Source organism: Geotrypetes seraphini, chromosome 13 (assembly GCF_902459505.1).
Source record: "Geotrypetes seraphini chromosome 13, aGeoSer1.1, whole genome shotgun sequence".
NCBI classification, from domain to species: domain Eukaryota; kingdom Metazoa; phylum Chordata; class Amphibia; order Gymnophiona; family Dermophiidae; genus Geotrypetes; species Geotrypetes seraphini.
Window position 1 is genome coordinate 29,293,806 of NC_047096.1, and position 15,570 is coordinate 29,309,375.

A 15,570-nucleotide genomic window follows, 5' to 3' on the forward strand; every position below is an offset into this window, starting at 1 on the left:
GAACCAGGAAGTAGCGGGAGTAGAATCCCTGGCCCCTTTGGTCTGTGGGAACCTCTTCGATGGCATTGAGGAGAAGGAGGGATTGGACCTCCCTTAGGAGGAGAAGGGACTGGGAGGAGTGGGCCGCAGACTCTATAGGAAGGTTGTCTGGTGGGAGAGTCTGGAAGTTGAGAGAGTAGCCGTGGCAGATGATGTTGAGGACCCACAGGTCTGATGTGATGACCTCCCAACGGTTGAGGAAGAGTTGGAGACGTCCTCCGATTGGCTGAGGAAGAGGTAATGATGGTGGAAGACTGGCTATGCCCTGGAGAAAGGAGTCAAAAGGGCTGAGATGGTTTTGACGGAGGAAGAGGCTTGGCAGGTTGGTGAGATTGAGAGCGAGCCTGAGTGTGTTGTGGTTGACGAGGTCTGCGAGGCTGCTGTTGAGGCGGGTTGAGAGGCCTGGCCGAGAACCTGCGCTGGTAAGAGGATTGTTGTCTATAAGGACGAGCAGGTGGGGCCTTCTTTTTAGGTTTTATTAGAGTGTCCCATCTGGTCTCATGTGCTGAGAGCTTCTGGGTGGTTGAATCCAGGGACTCCCCAAAAAGTTTGTCCCCCAAGACAGGGTGCGTTAGCTAGGCGGTCTTGGTGGTTGATGTCAAGATCAGATACCCTCAACCAGGCCAGACGCTGCATGGCAACAGCTATAGCGGACTCTCGGGAGGTCAGCTCAAATGAATCATAAATAGAGCGCACCATGAATTTCCGCAGTTGAAGGAGGCTGGAAATTTGTTGTTGAAAGGCTGGAACTTTGCGGTCAGGTATGTATTTTTGTAGGGCGGATAGTTGTTGTACGAGATGCTTCATATAAAATGAGAAGTGAAATGTGTAATTATTCGCCCTGTTGGGTAGCATGGCATTTTGATAGAGGCGTTTGCCAAACTTATCCATCGTTTTGCCTTCTCTGCCAGGAGGGGTGGAGGCATAAACACTGGAGCCCTGAGTTTTCTTTAATGTAGACTCAACTAGGAGAGACTCATGGGGCAATTGAGGTTTGTCAAAGCCCGGAATTGGGATGACCCTGTATAGGCTGTCAAGTTTACGAGGAGCTCCGGGGACAGTGAGTGGATTTTCCCAATTTTTATAAAAAGTTTCCCGCAGTATGTCACGGACGGGTAACTTGAGGAACTCTTTGGGAGGTTGTTTAAAGTCTAAGGCATCCAGAAAGGCCTGGGACTTTTTGGAGTCGGACTCTAAAGGAATAGAAAGAGCCGCCGACATCTCCCTGAGGAATTTGGTAAAAGAGGATTGCTCAGGCTTGGAAGCGGTATCGATCACTGAGGGTTCCTCGTCTGTGGATGATGCGTCCTCCTCGGTACCGGGTGGGGATTCTTCCCATAAGTCCGGGTCCCTGATATCAGTGTGCGCACGCCGAGATGTCGGGGTGGAAGGCTCGGTGTGGCGGGTCTTAGAAAGAGACTTGCCAGAGCGCATGGAGACAGTACCGGGAGAGGAAGACCAGTGCTGATCCCGTCCCGGGAAGAGCGGTGCCGTTCAGGGTCCCGGGGAGACCGGTGCCCTTCCTGGTCCCGAGGGGGATCGACCTCAGAGCGGGTCTGTACCACAGGATGAGAACGGGGTGGTTGAGCCGAGAGGACTGGCATGGAAGTGTTGAGTGGCACCGAGGGGGTGGACACCGGTGGGATGGTGCGAGGCTCGGGCCGGTCTGGTACCGAAAGAAGTGGAGCCAAGAGGGTCGGTAACAGGTGCTGGAGTTGTTGCTGCAGCTGTTCCTGCAATTTGTCATGGAGTATGGCCGCGATGCGGTCATCCAGGGGTGGCACCGGGACCGCTTTTTTCTTTTTCGGTTCCATAGGTGCTGCTCCACGCCCCGGTGATGAGGAGGCCGATGACGAGGCACTCACCGAGATCGGGGCGGAGCGTTTGCGGGGTCGGCGTGAGGCCGGGAGGACCGGCGTCGCCACTGTGGCAGGCGGGCGCTCAAAGGAGGTGGAAGGCTTCTTAGCCGGCTTACCTGGTTCCAGCGACCCCGAGGAAGGATCGGGCGTCGTCGAAGTGGTCGGTGCCGTCTTTTGCGGTACCGTCGACGTCGCGGCAGGTTCCATAGCAGATCCGGTACCGAAAAGGATGTTCTGCTGGATCTGCCGATTTTTTAAGGTGCGTTTCTTAAGAGTGGCACAGCGGATGCAGGTGTCAGCCCGATGCTCTGGACCCAAACACTGTAGGCACCAATTGTGTGGGTCAGTGAGGGAGATCGGGCGTGCACACCGCTGGCACTTCTTAAAGCCCGGTTAAGGGGGCATGAAGGGAAACACGGCCGCCGCAAAATCAAAACCGGAGGCCTGTATGGTGGCAAAAGGCCCCGCTGGGGCCGGTTTCAAAAAATAGAGAAAATCGAGAGATTTTTTTTTTTTTTTTTTTTTAATCGAATAAAAAAAGAGAACCCGAAGTGGGAAAAAGAGAAAAAACGAGAAAAAAGCGCGAGCGGGAAGGCAAAAAGGATGTTTTCAACGGCCGTTGAAACCACATGCGTCTTCTTCGCTCCGCGGAAACGAAGAAACTGGGGACCACGCACTCCTCCGTCGGGCGGGAAGGCACTCGCGCATGCGCGGTGCGGCCAACTAGAACTTTCTAGTGAAAAATGTCCGTACCGGTGCTCCGTCGGTGACGTCAACCATGCGTTAAGAATATGCTGCCTGCTTGTCCTGGGATAAACCCTAGCGCCTCTTCGTAAAAGGAGCCCTAATTTTAGGGGGCAGTTACATTTTCACATAGGTGCTAGAAGAAGCAATATTATAAAAATTGGATTCTATTTACTCGGATTCCCTTTGTCAATATTACATTTTGTTTTACGATTAGAAACCATTGAGCAAGACAGATACAATAATATGGGAGATTGGGAGGAAGGCAACAACCTTTTCACCCCACTGTAGCTGTCCAATCAGTTAGCTAAAATGGACCTTATTGTTATATACTGCATTGCTTATTAATTGCATTATTCATTATAAATCTTTATTTTCTATGTGCTCCACTTTGAAATGCACATCTACAGCAGACAATCAAATTTAAGAATAAATTATAAATGTCTCCATTTGCAAGCTAACTTAAATCTTCTGCTTCATATAACTATCTTCTTCACTTACAAAACACTGTCTAAATACCTTTAAAACAAATAGAAGGAAATATTCTTTCACTCAAAGCTCTGGAACCAGTTGCTAGAAGATGTGGTAATAAAGGTTAGTGTGTCTGGGTTTCAACAAGGTTTGGATAAGTTTCTGGAGGAAAAGCCTATAATCTGCTATTGAGATAGACATGGAGAAACCACTGCTTTCCCTGGATCAATAGAATGGAATATTGCTATTTGGGTTTCTGCCAGGTACTTGTGACCTACCGTATTTTCACACATATAACGCGCGCGTTATACACGATTTTACAAACCGTGTATAACCATGCGCGTTATATTCGTGAGCGCGTTATCCCCCTTTTTTTTTTTTTTTTACATAGTTCCCCCCCGACATCCGATTTACCCCCCCCGCAGGACCGCTCGCACCCGCACCCCGAAGGACCGTTCACGCTTGAACACGCACCCCTACCCCCACCCTGAAGGATCGCTCGCACCCCCACAGCCTCCCCATCCCCCCATCATGTAGAAGTTTCCTACCATCGTCCTGCTGCTTCCTCTGCCGGCGGTCCTGCCCCTTCTCTTAGCCTGCGTCTACGCTGCTTCCTCTTCCGGCGGTCCCACCCTTTCTCTGACGTCAGAGAAAGGGCGGGACCGCCGGAAGAGGAAGCAGTGTAGACGCAGGGCTAAGAGAAGGGGCAGGACCGCCGGCAGAGGAAGCAGCAGGACGACGGTAGGAAACTTATACATGATGGGGGGGGGAGGCTGTGGGGGTGCGAGCGGTCCTTCAGGGTGGGGGTGCGAGTGCGTGTTCGAGCGGTCCTTCGGGGTTGGGGTGCGAGCGGTCCTGCGGGGGGGGGGGTGAATCGGACATCGAGGGGGGCATAAAGCTTTCAGGGTGGGGACAGGACTTCAAGGGGGAGAGGAGAGTCGGGGGGGCTAAAGGAGAGTGGGCTGGCCAGAGGAGAGTTGGGGCTGGCCAGAGGCGAGTCGGGCTGGCCAGAGGCGAGTCGGGCTGGCCAGAGGCGAGTCGGGGCGGGCTAAAGGCGAGTCGGGGCGGGCTAAAGGCGAGTCGGGGCGGGCTAAAGGCGAGTCGGGGCGGGCTAAAGGCGAGTCGGGGCGGGCTAAAGGCGAGTCGGGGCGGGCTAAAGGCGAGTCGGGGCGGGCTAAAGGCGAGTCGGGGCGGGCTAAAGGCGAGTCGGGGCGGGCTAAAGGCGAGTCGGGGCGGGCTAAAGGAGAGTCGGGGCGGGCTAAAGGAGAGTCGGGGCGGGCTAAAGGAGAGTCGGGGCGGGCTAGGGGAGAGTCGGGCTGGCCAGAGGAGAGTCGGGCTGGCCAGAGGAGAGTCGGGCTGGCCAGAGGAGAGTCGGGCTGGCCAGAGGAGAGTCGGGGCGGGCTAAAGGAGAGTCGGGGCGGGCTAAAGGAGAGTCGGGGCGGGCTAAAGGAGAGTCGGGGCGGGCTAAAGGAGAGTCGGGGCGGGCTAAAGGAGAGTCGGGGCGGGCTAAAGGAGAGTCGGGGCGGGCGAAAGGAGAGTCGGGGCGGGCTAAAGGAGAGTCGGGGCGGGCTAAAGGAGAGTCGGGGCGGGCTAAAGGAGAGTCGGGCTGGCCAGAGGAGAGTCGGGGCGGGCTAAAGGAGAGTCAGGCTGGCCAGAGGAGAGTCAGGCTGGCCAGAGGAGAGTCGGGGCGGGCTAAAGGAGAGTCGGGCTGGCCAGAGGAGAGTCGGGGCGAGCTAAAGGAGAGTCGGGCTGGCCAGAGGAGAGTCGGGGCGGGCGAAAGGAGAGTGGGGCAGCGACGGGAGAGTCGGGGCAGCATGCGCGGTATACAGGTGTGCGCGGTATATAAAAATTTATTTACATAAATTACAGTTCCCTGCGCGCTATACCCGTGTGCGCGTTTTACACGGGTGCGCGGTATATGAGTGAAAATACGGTAAATTGGCTACTGTAGAAACAGGCTACTGGGCTAGATAGACCATTGGTCTGACCCTGTACAGCTATTCTCATATTCTCAAATTAAACTGTAGTGCTCTACCTTGAAAAGAACCTAAGAATAGCCATATTGGGTCAGACCAATGGTCTATCTAGCCCAGTAGCCATTTCCAAAAGAGACCAACCCAGATCACAAGATCATACAACTAATTCTCAAACACCACCTCTAGAAACACTGGAGGACTGGACTGTCATTGACAGATTGCATTGCTGTGTTCTAAATCTTGAAACCTAATGAGCAGAATCTATGTAAAAACTTTTTTAGGTATATTAAAAGCAAGGACATTGTTTGGATGTCTAACTCGCCTAAAACCCGATTCTCTAAAGGACGTCTCAAAAATTGGACGTCTAAACAGTGCTGAGCATTGCCAAGCGCGATTCTACAAAGGATGCCTGTCATGGACGCCCAAAACTTTAGGCGCACTTTGCAGAATCAGGGCCTTTGAGCCTAAAATGCAAAGATCCCTCCCTCTTCGATATACTAAGTCCCTCTAAACTTCTCTTTCTAAGTCCTTCTACTTTTCATTGTAGTTCCTTTCTATATCAATTCTTGTAAACTGTGCCGAGCTCTACTTCTGTGGAGATGATGCGGTATACAAACTTAAGGTTTAGTTTAGTTTATTCTTTTTGCAATTCTTTTTTTCTGTGCCATTGATTCCACCATACTGTAAAGGTTCTCAATCTGAAAGGTCAAGAAGGGATTGTCATCAACCCATAACTGTGGGTTTACACTTATAGCTTAGTCCAGAAAGGACAACTATGGATTATGCAGCTTTTTAATTTCTTCAGGTAGGGAGACATTGCCAGAGTATCCAATTTGTGCTTCCCTTCCTTATTATACCAGTAGAATCCTCACCTTCCCATGATGCTGTTTACACCAATCTGACATACCATCCAGTAGTTCATCGGGCTGATGTATGATCAAGTTGGGCCCCTGTTAATTAGTAGAGGAAAAGATGGCATCAAAATTGAATGTGCATTATAAGATCTAAAAAAAGGCTTTGCCCCATCATGCATTCTCAGCCAAGTGCTTCTCACAAACTAGAGTATAACTAAATTATATATGCTGCAAATTAAAAACACACTTGCTGTTTTTCAAATAAAAGCATCAACTTTAATTGCTCTTTTTCTGCCTTTTCAAACTATCCCACACAGAAACATCACCAAGGCTATAGTAAAGACCTCCAAGTAAAAGGAGCCATTATTTGAGATCCTAAACAACCTGCAAGTGAATCCACATGTTGAAAAAAAATCTCTGGATGCATCAGCCAGGGAAACCAAATATTCAAAAGCAGAGTCAGAAAATTTGTAAATTAGTTTTAAACGATAGGGTCACTTTTACATCCTTAAGGCAACAAGGAATATCAGTTTTGATCCCAGTATACTCAGGTCTCTCACCACTATACCCCTAGAGGTACCTTCCCAGCCCCAAGACTAGAGAACCACCTTTTCAGATGAATACCAGTAAGGACCACTACTATAATGACAAGCCACTCCATCTTCTCCCATCACTGGACATGAACATATTACCTCAACAATATGACCAGGTCCAACTGGCCTTGTCACAGAGAATTCAAACTTGGATCCCAGGTCTCACAAAAATCAAAAAACTATAGTGTGTGTGGTATTTCTTGTTTACCACCACCAAGCCTATTACTATTCCCTTTCCATCCTGTTTCGTTCATCCCCCCCTCCCTCCTGTTCAAAACAATGGGGTCCTTTTACTAAGGTGTGCTAGCCGTTTTAGTAAGCCTTAGTAAAACGACCCTAATGCATGCAACTTTTATGATTAAGATTATAGCTGAACTAGAAAATACCACAAGTCTGTAAAGACAACTCTGAAACACTCCCAATGGAAATTAGATCATTTAGAAACCACATGCATACCCTCTGAATGGGGTACCTGTACTCTTATAGCTCCCCATCCCTTTCAACCAATTAAACTATGAACCCGACCCTAACCCCCTCCCCCCAATTGCACCCCCCCCCCCAATTTCCCACCTGCATGGGGTACCTGTACTCTTATAGCTCCCCATCCCTTTCAACCAATTAAACTATGAACCCGACCCTAACCCCCTCCCCCCAATTGCACCCCCCCCAATTTCCCACCTGCATCCCCCAACCCCCACTTATACTCTAGTACAGTGTATCGCAAACCTTGTGCCACAGCAGATTCCAGGCGTGCCACGAGATGCCGGTGAGGAGGAGAGGTGCCAATTGACTACCTATAAGATGTGCCTCTCGCAACGAGAGGTACGTTCTGTAGGCAGGCAGCTGGCACCGGCGCCTTTTTCTAAGTGCTTATCTTTTTGTAGCAACCCCCACCACACACATACACACACTGGTGGCTCAGGGACCTGCCTGGAGGGCTTTTGTGCAGGCACAGATGTCAACATGATGATGTCATGCTTCTGGAAGTTTGCGAGACACTGCTCTAGTACTTGCACTCTGAATTCCATTCAACACTTGACTTCTCGCATTAAGAGATAACTGAACATAACCCCAAATAGAGAGAAAAATATTTTGTCTTTTAGGATGCATTTGTTCACCTAAGACTCCCACAACATCAAAAGATGGAATTTATTCCTCCAGTACAAAAAGGTGGGTGAAGCATTCTGTAACCAATGATTCAGAATACATTTATTTCCCACTATATAGGCTTTAGCCAAGAACACCCTTTTGCTATGGTCCCCAGCACCAAATAAGGTGAGCTTATTAAACAAAATCTCTGTTGCAGAGACATTCAAAGTATGACCCAATACCCATTGCAGATAAGTTATTACCACCCAAAAGGCATGTGCAGTACTCTCCTAAACTGCCATAAACCATAATAAATGGTGTTATTGAGAAGGGAGGGGGATGAGAAATAGTCCTGTACAGGTATACAGGTGAAGAGCTTAAGTACTCTATGAAACTAGAGGTGAAGACAGAGCCCCCTGAAAATCCCCCAGAATAAACACTACTAAAGGCCTAAGATGGCTGAGAATGCTCTGACTAAAGCTGTCAGCCTTTGCACAATCTATGCTTGCTGAAATCAGCAAGCCAAGCAAAATTTATGCTAAGATAAGCAAGCCAAGCGAAACTTATTCTTCCATATAGCAACTGGTATCACATCTGCTATGGTGTCATAAAAAACAGGAAAGCGAACATAAGAAGGATTAGGACATGTCCTGACCAAGAATATAAAAATACATCATTTTGCAAGATATATCCTGGAATGGGCGGTTCCTTACTGGACCCTTTGCTCAAAATTGATTTGATGGGAATAGGTAGTGATTTTAGAAAACAGGGCGTGCGTACAGTATGACACTGATAATGGTGACAAATTAATAAACTGATAAATGCAATGACGCTTTGTAAGTGACCACTAAAAACTAACAATATGATATGTACCAACGTGGCCTCAGGCTATCAAGAATTGTATAAAAGACAGCCTTTTTGATTATGTAGGCAGGACATATCCGAGATCTCAGGCCTGATGATCCTATGCTCTTATATGCTAAAAGATTTATTCTTGTAAGCTGTTACTGATTTACTAATAAAAATATATTACTTATACCAGCATATCGAGTGCCGTGAGGTAAGTCATTATTGCAGGCCCCAAACAGCATCAATATCTGCATAATCTTAAAAGCATATATTGCTTTAAAATTGCCTTAACAATTCAATAGCTCATAAAATAAATCTACAACAAGTACATGGAGAGAAAGACTTCAGAAATTTTGCTCCATTGAAAACTATAAATAGCATCAGACTAAGGGCTCCTTTTACGAAGCCACGGTAGCGGTTTAACGCGCATAATAGCGCGCGCTAAACCGCCGGACATGCTAGCCGCTACTGCCTCCTCTTGAGCAGGCGATAGTGTTTCGGCTAGCGCGGGGGTTAGCACATGATTAAAAGTCGCGCGCGTTAAAGACGCTACCGCGGCTTTGTAAAAGGAGCCCTAGGTGCTAATTCCGTCATTGGTCAAAAAGAATTCACTTAGTTCAATGTCACATAAAAATGAACAAAATATACTGCTGAAAACAATTCCGGTGTAGAGCAATTGTCCCAAATGTAACAAACACAAAGTCCCACATTCACTTAGCTGCACGCCAAAGTTCACTGCCACAGTCTTCACCGCATTTTAGGATTCCTAACATGTAAAAGAAAATTGAAATGCCAGGATAAAGATAAGCTTATTCAAAAGTTAAATCAGTGAAGTCATGAGTGTCCAGAAACCATTCTCTAAGATGTCTCGGCAAACAAGCGTGATTGTACAACTTCATATTCAAAATACCCAGGCCTCCCCCTTGCCAGCTGCCTAGATCAACCCACTTCATTTTTGCTTTTACCTTCCCCAAAGGTTCTCAAAGTCCTCAAGTCTTTACATATTCCTACATTCCCTCTACCCCACCTCCCACCCTTTCCTAAACTCTTCTTTCCTCTATCTCCTGCCCTGCCCTCCATCCCTCACCCCCTGACCCTCCTCCTAGCCCTGTCCAGAGTAATGGGTTATTTCCCCACAGCCACATGCTACTGCAGAAGGAATCTACGGTCCTGATTTTTCACTCTGCCTCTGTTGTACTTCACTGGGCTCTCTAGCTCCACCTATAGTTAGTACCCAAGCACATAGAGCCACCCAACACACATGAAGTAGAGGTCCCTGTAGTAATGGGCTTAAACAAATTGTTCTGCTCAAAAACTAACTAAACAGTACCAATAACTGCCAATACAGGCTTCAAAGGAGCTCTGAAACTATGCCCCAGTAAATTGAAGCATATAAACACATTCTTCCCAACCTCCAAGGGCATCCAAGAATTAGTCTGGAGAAGCATAAGCAGTAAGCTGGCGCAGGAAGGATAAGGCAGGAGTCTAGAATATCTCACCTATCTACTGGAAAAGAGCTTACCAGTGCTAAGTACATAATCTCTTTCTCGAGTGCAATAGGCGAGACATTCTAGACAGCTGGGACGTACAAAAGCAGTTCCCAAAAAGCTAGGGTGGGCTTGCTGCACCGGCCCTTAAGACCACATCCACTCTGTAGAACTTGGCAAGCATGTGAAGAGAAGACCATGCTGCCACTCTGCAAATCTCCTCAGGGGAGACAGATCTACTTCGGCCCATGAAGAAGCCACACTCCTGATAGAATGTGCCTCAACAGAAACAGGAGACTGTTTCCCAGATAGAATGTAGGCTGATGAAATGGCTCTACAGATCCATCTGGAAATTGTGGCCTTGGAAGCGGGAGCGTCCCACTTAATTGAATCAGTCAGCACAAACAAACAGTCAAGAGAGATGACCTCCAGATAATGCAGAACTCTGCTCACATCCAGTTTCTTCAGCAGTTGATCATGTGTCCTAGAACCAGTAGGCTGAAAGGCAGGCAAATGTACTTCCTGATTAACATAAAAAGCCAAAACCACTTTCGGCAGAAACCGCCCGAAGGAAAACCCCAATGCCTGAAATATATAGGAACGGTTCTTTGCTAGCCACAGCCTGTAGTTCTGATACACATTGCGCCGAAGGAATGGCAACCAGAAAAATGGTGTTGAGCAACAAGGTCAAGAGGGAAGTATCTCGAAGGGGCTCAATAGGCACCTTGTAAAATCTAGACCGGTGTTCTTCAACCACCGGTCCATGGACCAGTGCCGGTCCACAGAAATTTCTTGCCGGTCCACAGGGCCAGCATGTGCATCAGGCCCAAAACAGTGTTCTTCAACTGCCAGTCCATGGTGCAATCGATGCGGCGTTATCTTCGAGCCAGCTCCCTCTTCCTAACTAATTCAGTGCACAAAGCCACGGGCAGTGGCTCCTACGGGCATCCTGCACCTGAACCAGAAGCCTTCTCTCTGACGTTGCAACGTCAGAGGAAAGGCTTCCAGATGAGGCACAGGACGTGCAAGGTGCAATTAGTACTATTATGGGGGCGGGGTCTGGGGTGGAGATTGGGTAGAGATGGGCGAGGTCTGGCTCACGACTTAGCCCCGTGTTCTTCAACCACCTGTCCACGGACCGATGCCGGTCCACAGAATAATTATTTTGTTTCTGCCGGTCCATAGGTGTAAAAAGGTTGAAAAACACTGGTCTAGATAGCACCAGGTAAAGGTCCCCAGAAGGGAAAGGTTGCTGAACTGGTAGTCTGACACGAAGAAACCCCTGAAGAAAATTAACAACAGCAGGGAGACACGCCAACAAGGACCGATGCTACCGGGATCTAAAACAAGAGAACCCAGGCACCTAAACCCAAAGAGAAGCCTTTATCCAGACCAGCCTGAAGGCAAACGAGAATCATCACGATTAGAGCCGATTGCTGTGAACCACAAAATTAGAATGACCAGAACCCCAGGAGGGGCTGGATCTGCTATCAGGCAGAGTCTCAGGAAAACAGTCTATCCCAGAATCCAGGAGGTTGTCCAGACTCATGTCAAACAATAACTGCTTCTGAAAAGGCAGTCTAGCCAAAGTAGCTTTGGAAGTGAAATCACCAACCCACTGTCTGAATCCACTGTCTCTGTGGGCTAAAATGGAGTACACCAACACCTTTGCTAAACTCACATAAGGTCATACAATACATCAACCATATAATCTGCATATCCTTTAACACTACATCACCCACACTGAGAAGAGAAGTGCGTTTAGACACTTGCATCACCAAAGAATCCACCCTGAACTGACCCAAAAGCTGCCGACACTCCTGTGCCAGAGGATACCAGCATGATATAGCTCTTATCAATATTCAGAGCACCCTCCGGAGAGTCGAACTGCTCTAAGACCAGAATGATCATATCAGGGTGCCAGGGGAAGGTAGCAAACTGCAAGCACACACCACAAAGCCAGGAGGAAGAAGTGGACGGAGCCGGCTGAGTGACCAAATTGAACTCCTGCAGAGATTCAGATATAAGGTCCAGTAAAGTCACAGACTTAAATAAGCGCAGGACCGTGAGAGCATCCCCAGGCTCCAAAATCCCCAGAGGGATCCACAGATCTAGCACACAGTCCCTGATCTCCCGCCGAGGGAAATGCTGCAGCTGCAAATAAGGGGTCAGCAAGCAAGAGATCTGCAGCAGGATCCCCCAGATCAGGGCAGGCAGCACAAGAACAATGGCAAGCTGAATCAAGGACGTGTCCAAAGGAGCAACGCCACTGAGAGACACCGTGGAGGCGGCCTGGGACTGCTTAGAGGGAGAACACTGGCTCAGATTCAGACCACAAAAATTTCATACATTCAGAAAAAGTGTCCAGCTCCTCAGGCATAGTCACCCTAAGGTGACCAAGTTTTGCATTTCTTAGGCTGCAAAGAATCCACAGCCTGGCGGATGGAATTACGAGCCGTGCCAAGCCCTGAAAGCTGCCTCGCCGGGTTAGCTGAGCATTTGATCACCTGCTTAAGCAGGGGAGAGGCTAAGCTGCACGCTGCGCCACAAGAACACTCTAAAAACGCTAAATTTGCACAATCTTGGCAAGAATCCAAAGACTCCATCCCAGCAGGTTTCTAGGAAAAATTTGCAATTTTGAAGCATGGAGCTTTAGAAAAAAAGATGGCTGCCATCAAAAAATGGCTGCTGTCAAAAAATCTGCACCAAAATCGTGATATTTTTCACACTTCCCAAACTCTAAAAATAGCGATTTTAGGATTATTCAGGAGGGGAAACATTCAGAAACAGTCAAAACCCCACTTTTCCAACCTTCCCCGATTCGTCTCACAGGTTGTCAAGCCTGTGTACTCACTGTGACCAGACAGGATCTGTGCTGTAGCCCAGAGTTTCTCAACACATGATACGCGTACCCTTGGCGGGCCGCTTTGTGGGGGTATGTGGCATTGTGCGTATCTCCCGTCCCCCTTCCTCTTTAATTGTTGCCAAGGATCCCACCCCTGCTGAAGCGCCGCCGGCGAGGATCCCATGCCCTTCTTGCATTCTTCCCCCCTCCACAAAAGCAGACCCGAAAAGGCTTCCCTCCGATGTCAGAGCTGATGTCAGAAGGAACTCAGGTCAGTGGGAGATCCTTGTTACCTCCTTCAGGGCTGCTCCTTCCGGCCTTGAACCACACAGGGGTGGATTGCGGCCGGTAGCTTCTGTACGCTGCACATGGCTGACCGACATCAAGAGGAAGGAATGTGGGTCAGCCATGTGCAGTGTGTAAGAGCCGCTGCCCGCTACACGTCCCTGTGCTGCTAAAGGCATGAAGGAGCAGCCTAGCTGGACAGACCTGAAGGGAGCGATTGCGTTGTAGCAAGTAAGGGACGGATGGGAAAAGATCAAGAGGGGACCCGGGAAACTACAGACCGGTGAGTCTGACCTCGGTTCCGGGGAAAATGGCGGAAGCACTGATAAAAGAAAACATCGATGAACATTTTGAAAGAAACGAACTTCTGAAAACCAGCCAACATGGTTTCTGCAGGGGAAGATCGTGCCTAACTAACTTACTGCACTTCTTCGAAGGAATTAACAAACAAATGGACAGAGGAGACCCCATAGACATCATATACCTAGATTTCCAGAAAGCCTTTGACAAGGTGCCTCATGAACGTCTACTCCGGAAACTGAAGAACCATGGGGTGGACGGAGACGTGCATAGATGGATCAGAAACTGGTTAGAAGGTAGGAAACAGAGGGTAGGGGTGAAGGGCCACTACTCAGACTGGAGAAAGGTCACGAGTGGTGTTCCGCAGGGCTCGGTGCTCGGGCCACTGCTTTTTAACATATTCATAAATGATCTAGAAACAGGGACGAAGTGTGAAATAATAAAATTTGCGGACGACACCAAACTATTTAGTAGAGCTCGGACAAAGGAGGACTGCGAAGAATTGCAAAGAGACTTGGACAAACTAGGGGAATGGGCAGAGAGATGGCAGATGAAATTCAATGTTGGGAAGTGTAAAGTATTGCATGTGGGAAGCAAAAACTCGAGGTATAATTATGCGATGGGAGGGAAGTTTTTGAATGAGAGTGCCCAAGAAAGGGACTTGGGGGTGATGGTAGACATGACAATGAAGCCGACAGCACAGTGCGCAGCTGCCGCTAAGAGAGCGAATAGAATGCTAGGTATAATCAAGAAAGGTATTACAACCAGAACGAAAGAAGTTATCCTGCCGCTGTATCGGGCAATGGTGCGCCCGCATCTTGAGTACTGCGTCCAGTATTGGTCACCGTACCTTAAGAAGGATATGGCATTGCTCGAGAGAGTTCAGAGGAGAGCAACACGACTGATTAAGGGGATGGAAAGCCTTTCATATGCTGAGAGATTGGAAAAACTGGGACTCTTTTCCCTAGAAAAGAGAAGATTAAGAGGGGATATGATAGAGACTTACAAGATCATGAAGGGCATAGAGAGAGTAGAGAGGGACAGATTCTTCAAACTTTCAGAGAATAAAAAAACAAGAGGGCATTCGGAAAAGTTGAAAGGAGGCAAATTCAAAACTAATGCTAGGAAGTTCTTCTTTACACAACGGGTGGTGGACACCTGGAATACAATTCCAGAGGAAGTTATAGGGCAGAGTACAGTACTGGGGTTTAAGAAAGGTTTGGACAAATTCCTGCTGGAAAAGGGGATAGAGGGGTATAGATAGAAATTTACTGCACAGGTCCTGAACCTGTTGGGCCGCCGCGTGAGCGGACTGCTGGGCGCGATGGACCTCGGGTCTGACCCAGCGGAGGCATTTCTTATGTTCTTATGTTCTTATGTAGATCATGGGACAAATGGAAAAAGGGGGAAATTTGGGACAAAGGCCGGAAGGCACAGAGGAGGGCACGAATTCGGGACACAGAAGGGAGGGAGGAAGGAAACACTAATGGGAGATTTGTTGGGCATGAGTGTGTGAGTGAGGGAAAGAGATGGTGCACATGGGGAAAGCAAGAAAGAGGAAAATTGTTGGGCACAGAGAGAGGATTGAGGTAGAGATGCTTAGGGAAGAGAAGGAGAGGGAAAAATGCTGGATATGGTAGTGGAGAAAGAACATAGGGAAAGATTGAAGGGGAGGAATGTTGGACATAGTGATAGAGAGGTGTGGCATAGTGCTGGAGAGGGGTGATAGAAGTTGACATGGGGCTGGTGGGCAGTGGTGAAAAATGCTGCACATGATCCGGGGGATAAGAGAGGGAGAAATATTGGATGTGGCAGAAGAGGGAGTGGAGAGATACACTATGAATATCTCCCTCTCTTTCCCCACTCCCTTTGAAGCAAGTGAGGGAATGAGAGAAAGACAGATGGACAGTGAGAGAAAGAGAGGGAGATATGTTGCCAATGGGGGTGGTGGAGAGAGGAAGAAAAGTTGGACTCATGGAGGGACAGAGAGAGGTTTGTTGGGGGAGGGAAAGGGGTCTGGAGGAGAGGAGGTGTGCAGGAGGCAGAAATAAATAAATACTGGATGCACAGTCAGAAGGAAGTGCAACCAGAGACTCATGAAATCACCAAACAACAAAGGTAGGAATTTTCAATTTAGTGATCGAAATGTGTCAGTTATAAGAATTTATATCTGCTGTCT

General features: G+C 48.5%; 1 protein-coding gene across 1 annotated transcript in view; it reads right to left on the reverse strand.

Annotated features, from left to right (window-relative positions):
* REXO2 (RNA exonuclease 2) overlaps positions 1-15,570 on the reverse strand; it is a 39,006-nt gene that overhangs the window by 19,706 nt on the left and 3,730 nt on the right. Inside the window, exon 3 of the mRNA XM_033919434.1 lies at positions 5,962-6,039. Within this exon, the coding sequence (XP_033775325.1) occupies positions 5,962-6,039 (78 nt within the window). The remainder of the gene's footprint in view (positions 1-5,961; positions 6,040-15,570) is intronic.